The sequence below is a fragment of the Lepus europaeus genome, chromosome 9 (genome assembly GCF_033115175.1).
Source record: "Lepus europaeus isolate LE1 chromosome 9, mLepTim1.pri, whole genome shotgun sequence".
Classification (NCBI taxonomy): Eukaryota; Metazoa; Chordata; class Mammalia; order Lagomorpha; family Leporidae; genus Lepus; species Lepus europaeus.
The window spans coordinates 91,741,326-91,762,553 of NC_084835.1; the positions used below are offsets into that span (position 1 = coordinate 91,741,326).

Sequence of the window (21,228 nt, forward strand, 5' to 3'; positions counted from 1 at the left end):
GCTGGTGTTCAGTATCAAGATATTTGGAAAATGGGCTTGGAACATTATCAATCAAGAATTGTAGTAGCTAACCACTTTTAAAACTAAAAGTGATGGTTTTCTTTGCAGAAACAAAACTCATCTCCTTGAGGAATTCCTTCCTGATTAACAATGTACCAAATGCCTACACTTAAATCTTACTAACTTAGTTGAACTCATCAGTTGGTCTTAAAGAATTTGTAGACATTTAAAAATAAGTATTTTTTGTTTACTTCGGAAATCGTATTCAAGTAGATATGGTGGAAGATTTGCAGGATCAAATAGAAAGGTATTTTACATAGGATAACTTTTACATTATCATGTAGGGTCTTGAATTAAAATTGGTTGATAGAAAGAGAGAAATTAGAGGATCTTATAAATAAGTGGATCTTATCAATAAGTTTTTATGAATAAAAACAAGTCCTATTCCAACTGAGGGAATAGTTGAAGTTAGCTCTTTTTTATTTTTTTTAATATTTATTTATTTGAAAGGTAGAGTTATGGAGAGGGAGTAGGGGAGAGAGAGAGAGAGAGAGAGAGAGAGAGAGAGCACACTTTCATCTGCTTTTTCACTCCCCAAATGGCTGCAACATCCAAGGCTGGGCCAGTTCAAAGCCAGGAGCTTCATCCAAGTCTCCCACTTCTGTACAAGGGCCTAAGCATTTGGGCCATCCTCTGCTGCTTTCTAAGGCACATTAGCAGGGAGCTAGATCAGAGGTGGAGCAGCCAGGACAAGAACCTGCGCCCATATTGGAGGCTGGCTCTGCAGGCAATAGCTTAACCCACTGTACCATAGCACCATCCCCTGAAGAGAGAAGTTAAAGCTCATATTCCTGGAAAATCAATCAACTCTGAGAAGTCCAACAGCTGTATACTGTGTATCCCTCCTCAGGAAATAATAAAACTTGATGTGTTTTCAATGTCAGTATGTTTCTTCACAAAAGTATGCTATGGTAGATTCCGATTGAAAAATTTCAACCAGCTCTTCAGAGGGGTTTTTTTTGAATGAGTAAAGTAATTTTAGAGGCAATTGTTCAGTGTTCAATGGGAGAGGAAACTAGTTCCCCAGTATAGTGCTTTTCTAGTATATTTATTTAAGAAAGGAATTAAGCGGAGCTAGATTTTTTGATCTATTAATATTTTAACTTGTTGTATCTCATTTTCCTCATATACAAGGTAAGGATGGTGGATGAAATAATCTTTGTATCTAAAGGCCCTCCGAAATGCACCATTGACAAGGTTAACTGATTCCACAATTAAAAATTCAGAATAAAAGTGAGCAAATGCCAAAATACGATATAATCATATCAATTATATTATCCAAAGTAGATTTTGCTAATGTGGGTAGATAGGCATTAGTGAATCCTGAGACACCAATAATTATTTAAATAAGTGGCTTATAAATACTGTCTTTATCTGAATTAAGGAGAAATGAGGCTTTTACTCACCTATAGTAGGATCATGGTAATCAGGGAACTGATGACTAATAAACTGCATTGTCATTGCTGAAAGAAAAAAATAATTTAAAAATTTACTAATTCATCAATGTTATTCACCAAAGTAATTCAATCTTTTAATAGGATCTGATGAGCAACTTCTTTCTGTGAGTAATTAATTTAATCACACAACATGAGCTACAAAATGATAATGATGACAAAGTTCCAGATGGAAAAAATGTGTCAAATAATTTAATCTCATTTATTTTCTCTTAATTATTTATTTTAAAGGCAGAGAAACCGGGAGACACATACACATACAGAGTGAGAGAGAGAGAGATTTTCCATTTGCTTGCTCATTACCCAAATGGTCACAAATGCTGGGATTGCATTAGGCTGAAGCCAGGAGCCTGGAACTCCATCTTGGTTTCCCACATGGGTGGTAGGGGCTCAAGTACTCAGGTCATCATCTGTTGCTTTCCCAGGTACATTAGCAGGCAGCTGGAGTGGAAGTGGATCAGCTGTGATATGGGATGCTGACATTATAAGCAGTGGCTAAACCCCCGGCACCACAACTATGGCCCCGTAAAATCATTTCAGATATTTTCTGAAATAACTATATTCAAATTATAAGTTGATTTAAGTAAGTTTACGTGGAATAAAAATAATGAAACTCTTGACATAAGAAGAATGTGAACTATTTGACAGGTCCCTCTTAAGTTGCTTTGGTTAGACAGTTGACACTACCTAGAAAATTTTACACTAAAGGATGTATATATTTGCGTTGGCATTACTGTGTACCATATGGGTGTGAGTTCAAGTCCTGGCTACTGCACTTCTGATCCAGCTCCCTGATAATGGCCTAGGAAAATCAAGGGAAGATGTCCCAAAAGTATAGGCCCCTGCAACCCACATGAGAGACATAGATGAAGCTCCTGGCTTCTGCCAGAATGTAGCAATCTGGGAGGTGAACCCATGGAGATATATCTATCTCTTTGTCTCTACCTCTCTATGTAAATCTGAATTTCAAAACAAATAAATACATCTTTATAAAAAAGAATCTGTACATTAGCCTGTATATTAATATGAGTTTATCATCTTTAATGTGAAGAGATATTCTCTGAGTTTCTTCTTAGCTGATTTTTATGTGATTATATCATGCTTTCCACCATGAACTTTTGACAGTTAAAATTAGTCATTTATATTTTCTATATATATATTATTTTTTTTATGACAGGCAGAGTGGACAGTGAGAGAGAGAGAGAGAAAGGTCTTCCTTTGCCGTTGGTTCACCTTCCAATGGCCGCTGCAGCCAGCGCGCTGCGGCCAGGGCACCGCGCTGATCCGAAGGCAGGAGCCAGGTTCTTATCCTAGTCTCCCATGGGGTGCAGGGCCCAAGCACTTGGGCCATCCTCCACTGCACTCCCTGGCCACAGCAGAGAGCTGGCCTGGAAGAGGGGCAACCGTGACAGAATCTGGCGCCCCGACCGGGACTAGAACCCAGTGTGCCGGCGCCGCAGGAGGAGGATTAGTCTAGTGAGTCGCGGCGCCGGCTCTCTATACATATTATTTACAACCTTTTCATTACTTTTTCATAATTCTAAATTATCCACATTCTTTTTTTTTTTTTTTTTTTTTTGACAGGCAGAGTGGACAGTGAGAGAGAGAGAGACAGAGAAAGGTCTTCCTTTGCCGTTGGTTCACCCTCTAATGGCCGCCGCGGTAGCGCGCTGCGGCCGGCGCACTGCGCTGTTCCGATGGCAGGAGCCAGGTGCTTCTCCTGGTCTCCCATGGGGTGCAGAGCCCAAACACTTGGGCCATCCTCCACTGCACTCCCTGGCCACAGCAGAGAGCTGGCCTGGAAGAGGGGCAACCGGGACAGGATCAGTGCCCCGACCGGGACTAGAACCCGGTGTGCCGGCGCCGCAAGGCGGAGGATTAGCCTGTTGAGCCACGGCGCCGGCCAAATTATCCACATTCTTTCCAAGTCTATCTCCTTGATCAAACTTTGCTCAATGTTCTTTGCATCATCTTCTAGGGCTCAACCTTGGCCATTGTCCATGCATCCTTGCAGTCCGTAAGGCTCACTTATAGCAAGAATCCTACTAAGTCTGTTTAGCAAGAATCTTCCTCTCTTTCATGTCTCCTCTTAGTAATTTTCCATTTACTCATAGAAACTCTTCCTCTACTCACCCCTACTCTTTGTCTATAAATCCCACTCCTTGCTGTATCTGTAAGTGATCCCACTTCTATCCTGAGGCCTCATCACCCACATTGCAATGATTCCTGAAAAAGTCCCTTTCTACTGTTTTCACCACTGTCCAACTCTGGTTCTTTTTAACAGTATGTACACATTTTAGCAAATGTTGAAAGTAGGGAAGAATCACTTAAATTCTATAAACATGTATGAGACACCAGTCTAACTCTGCTGAGAAATTTGAGGAAGTAGAGCCTGACCAATTGAAAGATAATTGTTTGTGGTTTAACAATTGTTTACTTCCTATCTTTGCACTGACAAAGGAAATCTCTAGATGAAAGTGCTATTTAACTGGACAGCGTTGGGTAAATTTTTGAAAGCAAATCAACATCCCTTCTAGATTGTCTTAGAAGTAGAATATTTCAGTTAAACAGATTGAAAGCAATATTTCATTAAGTGGATGATAATGAGCATTTGTAAAATGTTATTTTTGAGCTGTAAAGTGATGTTTGCCTCTATCCCCTATACCAGTCAGGTTTACTCTCAAATTGAATACCAAGTCAATGTTATGTTGAACAATTGCCTTGGTCACTTATTCATTTCTGCTTTAATGATAGCTTGGATTCAGTAAATGTATAAACTAAAATGAGCATACTTCCATTATATCTCACTTAAAATATAAATATATTTATTTGCTAATATACTTCAGGGCATCAACATTCATTTTATGATATTTGAATTAATAATCTCTTACATATTTTATAAAGCAATAGTTGAGAGAAGCTTGAACTCTCCAAACATATAGAAGTGACAAGGAGATGAAATACTAATCACTGAAGTTTCATTGGCGTACATTGCATGTTAGCTATTACAATGTGCCAAATAAAATGCTACAATCATTACATGTTAATGAAAAATATCAAAAGTCCTATGGAGTATAAAAAATAAAATTATTTTCAAAGATTGACATTAACTCATCAAAGTACATAATTAGTCAAAAATTAAATAAATAAATAAAATCTTAAAGATGTCTTTTGACCTTTCCCTTCATATCCTCCATCCAAATATCATGAATTTTCAACTTGTCCTCCAAAATATTTTTCAAATATGTGTTGATTCTTTCTCATACTACTGTAGTTCAGAATATTATATTTATTCTGAAAACATTTTTGCATTAGACTCATGCTTATTTTCTCTGTTAACTAATTTTTTCCTCTTCTATTAGGATAAATAGCACAATCTTTAAGATGGCATGCTAGCATATGTGGTCTTTCATAAACCATGTCCATCTTATGTTTTGGTTTGATCCACTACTGAAAAAGTTATTCTTGCTTTGAGACCTATTGGAGAAATTTTCATCCATGAGTAAACATGCCTTTACACTCTGGTTTTGAAGGGCCATCACATTTTTCATTTTGCTGTCAAGGATTCAATCCTTGACTAAGCTTCAATCAGGTTCCTCTGAACTCCCTTCTCACCTAGATCAGGACAATTAGATTTTGGACTGTTGTGTTCTATTTCATAATCAGGTTTAGCAAGAATCGTGCTCAATGACTGTAGAGAAAGCCCCACATCTTATTTATCTAATCACCCTTGTTATATGATGCAGTCTCTCATCTTCTTCCATCCTCCAATTGATATCTGAGCACCTGAACCAGCTTTCAGTCAGAATCCCATGAAATCTGCTTAACCACAATCCTCCCTAATGCATCCTGGTGTTTCTCCTAGTACTTTTTTATCCATTGACCTTCATCCTGCTTCTTGGCTGTATATCCCTTAAGTTTTTGCTGTATTTAGAAATGAACACAGTTTGACACTTGCCTCTTTTCCCTATTGCAGTAATGCCTGAACAAACATGTTTTTAGTGCTTTAAATGCTATCTTTGGCTCTGGTTTTATTTACCAATACTAATATGATCAATATGTCTGCTCAAATGCCATATAGAGTTCAAACCACTCAATTAAGCTCTTTGTATCTACCAAGTGCTATCATATGGAAGTCTTAGAAGCTATCAAGAAGCACTAGAAGGATAAGTTAATTTATCATACCAGAAATTCATTCTGAAGCTGAGAAAGCTTAAAAAATTATCAAAAAGATATGCATATAAGCCTTTTAAGAGTGGATAAAGATATTTTGATATTAAACTTAAGAATCCCAGACCAATATCAGAAATAGATAAGTCAGTCCAGGATTTTCTTATTACAGTTACTTATAAGACCACCTAGCATATATTTAGGTGATGCAGTTTGTGCTTTAATGGAAACCTGCTTATTGTGTTATTGAAAAAGCCCTTCAAATCTCAAATCCTTTGACTTACCACTGAGATAGAACCAAGGCAAATGGAACCAACTGAGCTTTGTGTCAGAACTTCAAAAGATTATTTCATAAAGACTTATTTGTAAAATTTTCTTTTGTGTTTTACAAATTTGCTACCCTAAAAGATATCTAAAAGCCAATTTTTTGTGTGTGTGTGTGAGGGAGTTCATTAATGTGGCTTATCATGCCCAGTGCTTTTCAGGTTTCTGATGTAAGTTCACTTTTCTAAACCATATTAAAAATTTGATCTATTCTGGAGATCTTGAAGATTTTTTTTCTGTTTATAGTCCAATAGTTTCATAAGTTATACATTGAACTGGATAATTCCAGGTTAATTTTTCCAAGTATGAGGTGGGTTGTTTCAATAAGTAAATGCATATTTTCTCTAATATATGAAACTTTCTGTTAGAGTGTTGTTTTATGTATTGTTAAGTAGTTGATTTTCTTCTTTAAAAATGTTGCTGTTAACATAGTTGAATTTTGTTTTCCTGATTTCTATGTCCACTACTTTTTCTCTGACCTTTTTGACTTTAAAAAAATATTAATAACATATTTTTTGCTTGGTTATTTCTTTTTTGCCTTCTTCATTGTCTTTTACTTCATTTTCAGTCCAAGCTATTCTCTCATGAACACTTTGTAATTTGCATTTTACCTTTGAGATAATTTTGTCTTTTCTTTCAATTTCTTTCTTCCAAGCCTATATTTTTAAGTCTTTTTCTATTCGTACTTCTTGAATTTCAGATACTGTGTTTTATCTCCCCATGTCTATCTGAATATATGTATTCCAGTTAATGCTTTTAAATTACATTTTAATTATTAAATTTTGGGGGGATTTTTAATAACTCAAGAGTGTTGATTCACAATTTTCTATTTCATTTTTACAGATGCTCTGTAAAATATTTGATTATTTTTTCTCTGTTTCTAGATATTACATGTTCAATGTTATTAGGTCAAAGGTGTCTTCTGCCAGGTTAGTAAAGTACAAATATTCATTTTTTTAAGTTGGATAACACTGGTGGGTGGTAGAGGTGCTAGGAGGTATTAGTGTCCCTTATTTCTTTTTCCAACACAATCTTCAATTTTATTCAGTTCCCCCATTTTTTTTTCTTAATTGCCGTGGATCTGGAGATGAATTTCTGTACTTCTATATATCTTCCTCATCTTCAGAAATATACTTTTCTTCCAGTCCTGCTCACTGAGCACTTTCTCACTGCTGTGAAATAGAGTTCCAGACACTACTAATATAAATTTTCAGAAGTTTGGTGATCAGCATTCAATTTTCTTCTTGTGGACGCTTTTCTATGTATTTTATATAAGTACTTTACTCATCTATTTTGTTCAGTGTATTCCCCATTTTCCAAAAACACTGACTGTCATGTACAAAAATCTCTATTGAAATTAAATTTTCTTGGCCGGCACCGTGGCTTAACAGGCTAATCCTCTGCCTTGCGGCACCGGCACACCGGCACACCGGGTTCCACTCCCGGTTGGGGCGCCAAATTCTATCCTGGTTGCCCCTCTTCCAGGCCAGCTCTCTGCTATGGCCCGGGAAGGCAGTGGAGGATGGCCCAAGTCCTTGGGCCCTGCACCTGCATGGGAGACCGGGAGAAGCACCTGGCTCCAGGCTTTGGATCAGCACGATGCGCTGGCTGCAGCGCGCCTACCGCGGCGGCCATTGGAGGGTGAACCAATGGCAAAAAGGAAGACCTTTCTCTCTCTCTCTCTCACTATCCACTCTGCCTGTCCAAAAAAAAAAAAAAATTAAATTTTCTTTATCTGTGGTGAAAATGTGATGTTCTAAGTGTGTACCAAGCATGGTTTTATTTGAATGATTTGTTAGTATTTTGGCTTTGGGGAGGAATGTATGGAGAAACTGATTCAGGAAGCCAACAGTATTTTCTTACTAATTTCACTCTGATCATTAAAGTTTGATGTGTAAGAAAGAATCAACAGGGGCCGGCACTGTGGCACAGCAGGTTAACGCCCTGTCCTGAAGCACCGGCCTCCCATATGGGTCCCAGTTCTAGTCCTGGCTGCTCCACTTCCAATCCAACTCTCTGCTATGGCCTGGGAAAGCAATAGAAGATGGCCCAAGTCGTTGGGCCCCTGCACCCACATGGGAGACCCAGAAGAAGCTTCTGGCTCCTGGCTTCGGATCGGCGCAGCTCTGGCTGTTGCGGCCTTCTGTGGAAGTGCACCAGTGAAGGAAGACTCTCTCTCTCTCTCTCTCTGCCTCTCCTCTCTCTGTGTAACTCAGACTTTCAAATAAATAAATAAATAAATAAGTCTAAGAAAGAAAGAATCAATAAAAATATTGAAGTGTAGATCCTAGAAATAGAAATTTAATGCCAGGGGGGCAGTGCTATAACATAGTGGGCTAAGCCTCCACCTGCATAGCCAGCATCCCAGATGGGTGCTGGCTTGTGTCTGGCTGCTCCTCTTCCAATCGAGCCCTCTGCTGTGGCCTGGGAAGGCAGTAGAATATGAGCCAAGTGCTTGAACTCCTACACCTATGTGGGAGATCTAGAAGAAGCTCCTGGCTCCTGGATTCAGATCAGCCCAGCTCTGGCCATTGTGGCTACTTTGGGAGTGAACCAGCAGATAGAAGACTTTTCTCTCTGGATCTTCCTATCTCTTTATATAACTCTAACTCTCAAATAAATAAATAAATCTTAAAAAATAAATTTGATGCCAGAGACTAACAGTTATTTTTTTTTCTCTTGGATCTAAACATAGCATATTTAGTTTATTTTCCAAATGATATGTATGCATTTAATTGCTGCAACTAGATGACTGGAAAATCACTTGTGTTATAAGGCAGAAAGCAATAGAAGAAAATATCTCCATCACAATTTGTTAATAGCCACTTAGAACAAAAAAATTCTTGCTCTCCACTATAAATACTTTAACCTAAAAGCCATTCTTTTAGCATGAACTATGTATAAATAGTGAGTATACTAACTTAATAGGGGATTTGTTCAAATATATTAAATCTAAGATATGATTTGGACTTCCAGAATCATAAAATTAAGGTGCATGCATGCATAGTGTGGGGTAGGGAAGGGGTGATGGAAATAAGTTTCCTGCTATAAGCTCAATGTATAAGAACAATGTTTGCAACTTTGTATGCAAAGGAATTTATTAATTCTGGAGGCAAAATGTCTGAAACAAAATGTCAGTGCCTTTAGGACAAATATTTATTTTCATTCATATCATAGTGCACAACAAAGAAGGAGACATTTAAGAGGTTCAGAATACTTTGAGCAACCAATTATCCCAGGCCTAGGCCCCCAAGCTCTTTACTGAATTCTTTATAATATATTGGCATTAAGTGAACAGACAGAATTCACAGAGTACCACATAAGAGTTCTATAAATATTCCACGTGGCTATAATCACATTCTGTTATCAAAACTCAATTAGTAGTCTCCTTCTAACTTCTTAAGGCTGGGGTTCATGTCAGAAACAAAAGGAAACAGATTTTGATGAACATAGGACATGTTCTAGCACATGGGGGAAAGGACATTAAAACAAAATGTCAAAACATCAAAAGAAGGGAAATAAAATGTCACATTCCTTCCTCAAAAAAGAACAATCCTTCTCTGAAAAATTAACTTGCATCAACATTATTCTGTATCCTACTAGACTCAATGGAGAACCTTTCTGAAGAATCTTTTAATTTTTGTTGAACAGTTCAACTGATTATCATAAGAAACCATACTTATTTAAAATTTTGTACATTGGGGCCGGCGCTGTGGCACAGTGGGTTAAAGCCCTGTCCTGAAGCGCTGGCATTCCATATGGGTACCGGTTCTAGTCCCCACTGCTCCTCTTCTGATCCAGCTCTCTGCTATGGCCTGGGATAGCAGTAGAAGACGGCCCAAGTCCTTGGGTCCCTTCACCCAGGTGGGAGACCCGGAAGAAGCTCCTGGCTCCTGGCTCCTGGCTTCGGATTGGCACAGCTCTGGCTGTTGCAGCCATCTGTGGGAGTGCACCAGCGAAGGAAGACATCTCTCTGTGTCTCTAACTCTCTCTGTAATTCTGTCTTTCAAATAAATAAAATAAATCTTAAAATAAATAAATAAATAAAATTTTATAGATTGTGACAGAAACCTATAAATAATGTGATAGCTTATAAACATTCCTTTTTTAAAAAATTATTTATTTAAAAGAGTTGTAGAGAGAGATATGGAAAATCTCTGTCACTTTGCTTTTCAAATAAGTAAATAAATAAATCTTTAAAAGAATTGTGAAAATATATAATAATAGTAAGGATATGCAAATATTGAATCACTCAATCATTGTTGATAGAGACATAAAATATCACTAGCACTCTGGAAGACAATTTGACAATTTCTTTTTTAAAAAAAAATTATTTTTATTGTTTTGAAAGGCAGAGTTACAGAGAGAGGAGAGACAGACAGACAGACAGACACACACACACACAGATAAAAGAGAATGAATGGTCTTCTACTGGTTCACTCCCCAGTGGCTGCAATAGCTAGTGCTAGCCCAAGCTGAAGTCAGGAACCACTAACTTCATCCAGGTCTCCCATGTGGATACAAGGGTCCATGCACTTGGACCATCTTCTGCTGCTTTCCCAGGCACATTAGCAGGGAGCTGGACTGAAAGTGGAGCAACAGGGACTTGCATGGGTTTACATGTGGGATTCCAGCACTGCAGACAGCAGCTTAACCCAATTAATTCTTTGAATGAAATGTATCTGAAATGATGAACAAAGTACTTTTTTTTTCTGGTTAACTGAATGGCTCTTCTGAAAAAAATCTGAGAAAAGAAATAGTGAAAAGTGTTTTTTTTTCCTATTCCATCCACACAAATGCTTCTATTTATGATAGTTTTTTCTTTGAATGGCTTTATGAATACCAGGAAAGTGCAAACCATGTGTAAGTAAAGAAGACATTTAATCATAAAATTGCATTCCCCATTGTAAGGTTAAGAAAAGTAATTAAGGATGAAAACAATGAATATTAGGTAGATTCAAATAACTTCTGTCTTTTTATTGCTAAATTTATTACAGTTATTGGATGACTCTAGGGTAGCTGGCAAGAGTACTTTCTTCCCACTACAGAAATGAACCTTTTTAATAAATATTTAGCTATAGACATCATTAGGATGTACTTGATAGATTTTACATCAAAGACCCTTGTATTCTATTAGTGGCAATAACATTAGCATATGTTATGTAAATGTACTACTTCTAAGAACTTTATAAAATATTCATAAGTTACATACAGTAAATAATGACCAAATGCCTCTTAAATGTTCATATAGTAGTAGTGGTGAGAGATTAAAAATAATCACTTTTTCGAAGCAATATTGTTTGAATATCCCTAATTCATGCATTATGTTTTTTATTTAAATTTTCATTTCATGACTCAGATATTCACATAATTTGCTATTTCATTTCAAAGTTAAATTTAAATCAGCTGCTTCTCATTTTGCATAATTCAGTATAAAACCATCAAATTTATCTCCCTGAAAAATCTGACAACATTATATATTGCTCCCCTTGGAATGTCAGTGGTATTACACCCAAAGCAGACTGTCCACTATGAAAAAGAAAAATTATAGAAGTAAAGTAGTTATTTTCTGAAAAATGATAAAAAACATATTAAAATACTGCATAAAATCATATCACTCAGTGTTAAATCTACCTATATCTATCTGTCTAAAAGGAATTTGATATCTGTGGAGAGTGCTAAATTGAAGCACTTTGGAGAATAATATAATCTAATAATGTAGAGACAGAGGTTGGCAAATAATTGCTTTTCCTTTTTAGAAACGTTTATATATTTATTTGCTTGCTTTCTGAGAGACCTGGGAAAAATTACTTAAACAGATTATTTTGATTTTCTTGTCTGTAAAAAAGATGAAGGAGAAAGAGAAAACTTAATGCTTCCTCCAGATTAAACATTTCTATCATCATTACCCACTGGTTATCCATTTAGGATCCGGTTCTTTCACCTCTCATTAACTTGAACCATTGAGAATAGTCACTCTGTTTTGGCCACACCGGACTCCTTGGAGGTTTCTATCCCTTCAAGCCATGCTCCTTAAGGAAAGCCCTTTCCTAGTGCTCGGAACTCTGCCTGCCCTGGAATGCTTTTATCATTTGCCTTTGCAGTTTACTCTCTGACTTCTCACATTACTCCCATAGGATCTTCTTTGGAAGGCATTCCTTTACCATTGAATTTCAATTGCAATCCACTGGCATTCTCCATGTCTCCTTGTTGGCTTTTATTCTTTTGTCTATGCAAGGTAGGGAATGATCATTTGGCCTGGAATCTAAGATGCTTGCATCTCATGTCAAAGTACCGAAGACTGATACCAGGCTCAGGCTCCTGACTCCAGCTTGCTGCTAAAGAAGATCAATGCTAGCAGTGGTGAAAGTTCAAGTATTTGAGTTCCTGCCATGCATGTAGAAGACTGAGTCCCTGGAGCCTGGCCTCATCTGTTGTGGACATTTGGAGAGTGAACCATTAGATGAGGATCTCTCTCTCTCTCTCTCTCTCTCTTTCTCTCTCTCTCTCTCTGTGTCTTTATTAAATATGTGGACTGTGTGTTATACTGTAAAGAATGCTGAATCATAAATTGGTTGAAACATGTACTAATTCCACTTTATTTATGCTCTTTATTTATTTATCCTCTTTATTTTATGCTCCCTAAAGTTTTTCTAATATGAAAGAGGTTCTCCTCTGTCTTCTTTAAGGAAACTATATCTTGTAAGGCTCTATAAATTAACACTAGAAGAGGTATTAAGAACTGGTTATTTGATGTCTTCTAAGTCAAAATCATAAATCAACATATATACATCAGGATGCATAAGGCTCATTAATCCAGACATATACCAAAACTTTGCTTCTAAAAGTTAAATTTTCTGAACTAGTTATTATTTTCTTAATACAATTACAGCTCAAAACTGGACATCTTGGGGCTAGCACTGTGGCATAGTGATTAAAGCTGCGGCTAAAGTCCTGGGTTTACCCTGGCTTCGGATGGGCGCAGCTCCAGCCTTTGCAGCCATCTAGGGAGTGAACCAGTGGATGGAAGACCTCTCTCTCTCTCTCTCTCTCTCTCTCTCTCTCTCCCCCCCTTCCTCCTCCTCCTCCTCCTCCTCCTCCTCTCTCCCTCTCTCTCTGTGAAACTGTGACTTTTGTGTAAAATAAATAAATCTTTAAAAAAAAAGACTGGACATCTAATCTGAGAATGCCATTTGATTTGCTCATTGAGTCATAAAACATTTATTGAAAGCCTGATATGTCAAAGTGTTCCTATAAATGTAGGGATTATAGGATAAGGATGGTTGAGATTCAGTAATTGAGAGATAGATTAAAATTGGCACCGTTTGGATGAGCGAATGGTGTTTAAATAAGGAGTTTTGTGGGAAAAATCACTCTTGCAGTTCTTCATTCTCCTAAGCATATCTCCTTCTTTGAAATGCTTCCTTTTACTTTTTCTACTTCTCTACTAACTGCTATTAGCAGAAAAAAATTTGCCTTCTAGGACTTCAAAAATTCTATTCATCTTCACTGAGTGATTTTCATGGATGATTGATGAGAAACCTAAAAGCGGTGGATATTAAAACTCAATATTACTAGTCATTACTTACTTGCACTTTGCTGACAGTTTATTTTGTACTCAATGAAACAAAGAAGAAAAATAGACATTTTTACCAATATTTTCTAAAGTCTTTCATCATTTAGGATAAACCCCATCTGCTTAAGTAATGAAATACTGTCAATGCCTCACATAACTTTACCAACATACACAAATCTCTGTCTCTCTTGCTCTCTTGTTCTATACTTAGAGCATAATAATTAACAAAGACAATTATTAGAGCCTCACTCATAGGAATGGGTGATGGGAACCGCAGACAGTTCTGATTCATCCACAGTTTAGAGTGTATATAATACGTCATCAGAGTTATCACAAACAGTGGTATCTAGCCTAAATGAAAATCATATTCTTATTAATTACCATAATGGCAATTTACTTGATCCTGACAATATGATCCTGCAATGAAAGTCATTTCCAGATATTTCAGAGAATTATAGACATTAACAAATATGTAATATTGAAGTTCTAAGTCTTAAATCCAGAACAAGATTTTCAAAGCATAATACCTGTTATTTAAGTATTGTTAAAGTATTGTTATAATATTTGTGAACACTCTAAGTATTTTTTCCTTATGTGATGAATCCTCATCCTAGTTCTAAGCATTTTGTAACCACTCTTTGGGGAATAAAACATTATAGGCTAGTTAGCTTTCCATCTTCATAGGGTACTAGGACATGAACAATTTTCTCCTATCCCATTTATATTGGTCTCCTTTTTAGCTGAAATTTTACATTTTGTGCCTTGTGCCTTAACTGCTTCAGGATTCCTGGATGCCCTTCTTTGGCATAATCAGCTTCTCAGCTTTCATAGTTCCTCATTATTTAATAAATGCTTCAGCACGAAGAGCAACTTTGGGAAGAAGAGATGGTCCATAGCCTGAATGAAAGGCAAACTTTTCCCATGGGATTACCCAGATAATTTCTATTGACATTAACACTGCTAAGAACTATAATGCTCTTTGTAATAATACTATGGTTCGTATGGTTTTTATTCTTTAGAATATTCAGGTTACATTTATTTATTTATTTTTTGACAAGCAGAGTGGACAGTGAGAGAGAAAGACAGAGAGAAAGGTCTTCCTTTTGCCGTTGGTTCACCCTCCAATGGCTGCTGTGGCCGGCATGCTGCGGCCAGCCCACAGCGCTGATCTGAAGCCAGGAGCCAGGTGCTTCTCCTGGTCTCCCATGCGGGCGCAGGGCCCAAGCACTTGGGCCATCCTCCACTGCACTCCTGGGCCACAGCAGAGGGCTGGACTGGAAGAGGGGCAACCAGGACAGAATCCGGCGCCCTAACCGGGACTAGAACCCGGTGTGCCAGCGCCTCAGGCAGAGGATTAGCCTATTGAGCTGCGGAGCCGGCTGAGAATATATTTCTTTTGAAAACTGTGAAATGTTATAAGTCTAAAGGCAATAGCTAATAATCTGACTTTCAGAAGTAAGATTTTGCACAATTCTGACAGAATAGAACAATAGGCCAAATCCATAAAAATGAAAGGCAACATAGTAACGCAAAAACACTGTATGTTAGTCCAAATAATATATTTTACATTTACAGCAGTGTAGAATGAGTTGGATCTGGTCTGGTACATGTTAATGTAAAACAGTTTGAAAGTTAGGGATGAATCTACATAATTATCTAACACAATCTTGGCTGGTCCAAGTGCAATGGTGTTTACAAACTAACACAATCAAAAATTTGAAGTATATGCATAATTTAGGACACATTATAATTAAATTATTAATTTTCAGCATATCATCTGCTAGTTCTCTAGACTGGATTTGTTAGGTTAACTACAAACAGAGCCACTGCCAAGATTAGCTCTTGGGTTGGATATCACCCAGCTGCTGGGTGTCTTGTCCCAACACACGTCCCAAAATTTCTTGTCCCCAACACAACCCTGAGTTGAGCTCTGGCTACTGCTGGGCTTTAGATGGCCTCTAACCTCATAGGGCTTTGGCTTCCTGAAAAGTGCAAGCATAGTGGCTGGCAGTCACTGATGTGCTTGCTCAGGTAACATTTACAGAATTGAATTATTGGCCAGTGGTTCATACAGTTCCATTGTTTCTGAAACACAGATATCTTTTCAAAATGCTAAGTTTTATAATAGCTTTTATTTTTAAATGAATATTTATGTTCATTTATGTAAATTAAATCAGTTCTAGAAAACATCAGTTTTAGTTTATACAGTGGTACATTTCAAAAGAAATACTCATGGAAATAATAGCTTATGAGGAATCTCAATAATTTTTGAATGTCTGATGTGATCCCAAGGCCAAGCATTTGATTCCATGTTTAGAATGCCTCTGACAGCAAAACAAAATCGGGAGGAAAAAGCTATTTTTCTGTGCTTATATCTTTTCCTTGTTTTGTCATTTGCTTTTCTCCTCATTCTGCCACTCTTGCTGTATCCAACGATTTTCCCATATTGCTTGCTTTATTCCTGCCTAGATCTTGTCATCTTGGTCATTTTGTTGTTGCTGTGTTTTGAATTACTTCTTCACTACTTAATTGTGCACAAAATATGAGAATTTGTGTTAAAAACAGATGCTTTGCCAGATAAATAAGTTTTTGTACATTTCTGTACAACTTCCCCTATTCTACTGTTATCAAGATAGTTAATATTAAAATTTATTGAGTCTTTTAAATTAAAAAAATTGCCTTCTAAGTTATATTTTATTGTAATGCTTGCATTTTTCTTTTAAAATCACCTTTTAATGCTCTTAGATAAATGTAAAGATAAAATAGAGTAAAAAGAAAAGGAAATGATTTTATCTGTTAACTGGAAAGTTTAGGGTCTTGAAATGAGAAGAGTAAGCCAAATGTAAAGGAAAAGGAAGAAGCTGTGACAAAGTCTGAAGCTAGGGTCCCAGAAAGAAGAGATGTGCTAAGGAAACACTCTGCAATGGAGCCTCACCAGAAAATTTGGGGCTATTTAATGACAAATGTCAAAGTTGAAGTGTGTTGTTTTGTACCCAAATCATACCTTGTTGTCCCTACTCTACTGGATTTCATGACACAAAGCACTGGGGGTGAGAAAAGTTTAATCTTGTGGAGTAGAAACTAGCTGGTCAAAGAAGACAACAGCCTTAGGAACTGAGAACAACACTTGAAACATGTGAAGTAAGTGAAGCAACTGCTGGTGTTTACTGACCCAGGGAAAGTCAAGTCACCTTTGGAATCACCAAAGGAACACTGGGCTTTCACATGATGTATCCTCCTGGGGTCTGCACCATTCAATTGAGGAACATTTGAGTCCTCATGCAGTTGTTTGAACTATGATGTGTTATGTTGGTTGGTTAATTACATTTATTTACTAGATTCAAAGCTAACAGAGATCAAGCAATGTGGTTCTTGTTTCTTTTGTTTGTCTATGTTGTTAATGCCATTGTTAAACATGATATTAAGTGTAACAGACATTTAATAAAGATTGATGGCTTATTAGATGTGCAAAAAATAAATTAAAAGGAAAATAAGAAAGGAAAGGAATGGGAGGGTAGAAGGAGTGGTGGGAGGTAAGGGAACCTGGGAAGTATCATTATGCTCTTAAAACTATATATATGAAATGCATGAAATTATTTCTCCTTATATAAGTAAAAATGTATCAAATTTTCTGAAACCAATAATTCAAAAACTAGATATTTAAGATCAAATTACAACTGTTAGACTGGTTAAATGGCTAACAAAACCAGTATTATATGGAGAGACAAGACTCTGTGGAAAAAAAAATCCTACATGGAAGATCTCTGTGAGACTTCAGAAGAAAGAAAGGTTCACCAAAGAATGAGACACTATTCTCTGAAGGGAGAAGAGAACATCCACTTTGCTTATGGCAGTGTCCAAATACCGATGGAGTCTATGGTCATAAAAGACTTCCACAGCCTTGGCAGCCCATGACAAGAGCCTTAGTTGATCACTGATGTCACAAAAAAAAAAAAAAAAAAAAAAAAGTGTTAATTGTTAAAGGAACAACAGTAGTCACTGTGCACTTGCTCCCCAGATAGGACCCCTGTCTCTATTGAATTGTAATATGAGAATCGACTGCAAATTCTCTCCCCAAACTGTACTCTATATGTTGTGTGTAGGCAAATTGTTTAAATCTATGATTAGCCTGGAGTTGATCCTCCATATATAAAGTTATACTAAAAATGACCCATAATGAAGAAGGAGATGGGAGAAAGAGTGAGAGGTGGGATGGGAGCAGGGTGGGGGGCATGAGGGAAAGAACTACTATAATCCTTTGTCACGCTGAATTGAAAAACAGTACGAATACAGAATAAGGGTTGTTTTTGTTGTGTTCTTGTAACACTACTAATGCTCTAGTGTTCTGGAGCAAAGTTGAATGAATTATGAAGAAATAACTAGCAAACCAGCACCAATATACACAATGAAAATGAATCCTGATATATCTTGAAGGCAACCTATGGTTCCCTTTCATAAGCAATAATGTAGTAAGAATTACTGTGATATTGATAGAGTTTGATTAAAAGATCATTGGGCAACAGTGTAAGGAGAACTGAGCTGTGACATTGGCTAATGCTAGCTTGTTAAATTAATTAAGACAAAACCAATAATGACTCTTGCTCATTTTTCTTAACTCTTTTTAAAAAATTATTTATTTATACAGTTTTAAACTTATAATGATACTTACTACCATATCATCCCTCCCTACCTCCTTCTTCCCCTCCCTCTCCTTCCTTTCTTTTAATTTTTTGCAATGATATACTTTCAATAACTTTGTAATCTCAAGCATAATCCTCCACTAAGTAAAGCATTCAGCAAGTAGTAAGTAGAACAACCACTGTTATATAGACAAGGCTATAAACAATTATCAAATCTCAAAATGTCAACTTCATTCATATACGTCATATTTTTATATTCCATTTATTACTACAGATCAGTGTATTTTGGGACTGGTTTATTTCACTAAGCATAATGGTCAACAATTGCATCCATTTTGTTGGAAAAGACAGGATTTCATTCTTTTTTTTTTTATTGCTGAGGACTGTGTTGTCCTTTCCCTCCACGTACTTCTATTCAATATTCAATTGCATTACATCTATGTATTCTGTTAAAGTTTAGGGACACAGAATTGAAAGATGTCTTCCAAGGAAAGATAAAAATTAAATAAATACATCACTGTGCACTCAATGTCATGATAGCTAATTATACATTCTCATTTAGGTGGAGGGGAATGCACTGCAACCACAGAGATATGTAATTATTTTTCTGAGCAAGTTAGGTCATCTTGAGTAATGAACAATTAATATGTGGTAATATTTAAAAATGCACATTGGGTAGGAAAAATAAGAGACTGCCACGCAAAAGAAATATTATGTTAAGTCCCAAAGATATACACAACATACTACATTCAGGCATTTCTGGTAATTGAGTAAAGTTTAAATCCAATGTGGATGTAAGGTGGAGAGGGACCAGATGGAGGCTGAAGAGAAAGTCCAATGTCATACATCAATGGCACACTGTGCCAAGCTAAATATTTTAGATTTTCTCCTGAAAGCAATGTGTAATTGAAAAGGGATTTTTTTCCTAGACGGAAATGCCATAATCAGTTAAACTTTGAAAACAAAGCTCATAGCTAAAATGAAAGAACAGATATTAAGTAGTGTTACTGGGGTAATGTTACTGGGGACAGGGATATATGTAAGAAAATTCTGTGGGAAAGTTAGATGAATAATGAAGAAAGATTAACGTAAGATTCAAGCAGCAGAGGTGGGAAGGGAGGGATGAAAGTGATCAATATGGGACCTTCACAAGGTTCATGGAAAGTGTGTGTTATGAAAAAAACACTGTTTATGGTTTTCAAATTGCTTTGATGCCAAGTAAGCAATATTTTCTGGCTATTTTTATGCAAACTCTTTTGATGTACTATTATATTATGGGAAGAGAATTTATAAGATTTGGAGACTGAGTGAATGTGTGAGATACAGAGGGCTTTTTCTTTTTGTTTGTTTCTCTGAATGTATTGGCTGCTGATCTCTAGAAGTAAACACAGGAAAGGAAACAGATTGGAAATATGATCAATTTTCATATAACAGATTCATTTTAAGTTGTTAGATGGATTTATAATGGACCAACAGGAAACTGAATAAGAAATTGATCATGTGTGTCTACAGATAAGGAAAGTATCCTTCAAATCTTTTCAAATGATAGTATAATTTAATTTACAAAAAATTATCTAAGAAAAAATTAGTATTAAGTATGTGCTAGCCATCAGTGTAAATATGAATAAATGAATATTAAATATTTACTATATACAGTACTCATGCCTTGTAACAGCTCTTAACTCAAAGGAATACAATCCACATTGTCTAATAAATAACTTACAAAACAGGAAATCAATAATTCCAAAAGAATGGCATCCCATATGGGCTCAGTTTCAAGTCCTGGCTGCTCCACCTCCAATCCAGTTGTCTGCTATGACCTGGAAAAAGCAGAAAAAGTTGGCCCAAGCTCTTGGACCCCTGCACCCACATGAGATACCCAAAAAAAGCTCCTAAGCTCCTGGCTTTGGATTGACCCAGTCCTGGCAGTTTGGGCCACATGGGGAGTGGACCGTGGATGAAAGACCTCTCTCTCTCTCTCTCTCTATCTTTTTCTTTCCTTTGCTTTTCTGTAACTCTGCCTTTCAAATAAATAAATATATTTTTAAAAAGAAATGTTTTATTTTTTATTTTTTTACTTTATTTGACAGGTAGAATTAGACAGTGAGAGAGAGAGAGAGACAGAGAGAAAGGTCTTCCTTCCATTGGTTCACTCCCCAAATGGCTGCCACAGCCTGCGCTACGCCGATCCGAAGCCAGGAGCCAGGTGCTTCCTCCTGGTCTCCCACGTGGGTGCAGGTGCCCAATCACCTGCACTATCCTCCACTGCCTTTTCCGGGCCACAGCAGAGAGCTGGACTAGAAGAGGAGCAACCAGGACAGAACCAGTGCCCCAACCAGGACTAGAAGCGGTGCCCATATGTGATGCCGGTGCCACAGGTGGAGGATTAGCCAAGTGAGCCATGGCACCGGCCCAAAAAGAAATGTTTAATTTTAATTTTTGAACATATTTTATGATACTCTTCAATTGCCTCTTTCCAAATGAAATTATTACACTTTGAAGATAGAAGTTCCTTTTGACTCTGTTTTTCACTCTTTGTTGTTCTCTTTTTGAACTTATCAGAAGCTCACTTATATCTGGTAGAACCTAAAGACAGAGTACCCAAGAATTTACAGAAGTTTTATAAGGACAGATTATAGCTTCCTGAAAAATGACACTCTCAATTCATAAATTTAAAATTTTTCTCCTTTTGATAGCATTGTCCTTCTATTCAATAAAGGTTAATAAATGATGATCAAGTATCTCCTTTTCAAAATGTCAATCCTTAATTAGTACATTAAGTTTTATTACATATATAATTAAAAAGTTAAATAATACCATTGATTTGTATGTAAAAGACCTGAACCCAAATCATTACAAAAATGGAATCCCTGAGTAATTTAATTATAATTATATAAAGAACAAAAACTATTTATAGAAATGATTTATTAATTAGTTTTGTTTTATTATGATATCCATTGTGATCTATGTTATGAAAACATTTGAAAACAGATAATAAATATAT

General features: G+C 36.6%; 1 protein-coding gene across 1 annotated transcript in view; it reads right to left on the reverse strand.

The window, feature by feature from the left end:
* RIT2 (Ras like without CAAX 2) overlaps positions 1 to 21,228 on the reverse strand; it is a 345,307-nt gene that overhangs the window by 271,367 nt on the left and 52,712 nt on the right. The window contains exon 2 of the mRNA XM_062200266.1: positions 1,467 to 1,523. Coding sequence (XP_062056250.1) covers positions 1,467 to 1,523 — 57 coding nt within the window. The remainder of the gene's footprint in view (positions 1 to 1,466; positions 1,524 to 21,228) is intronic.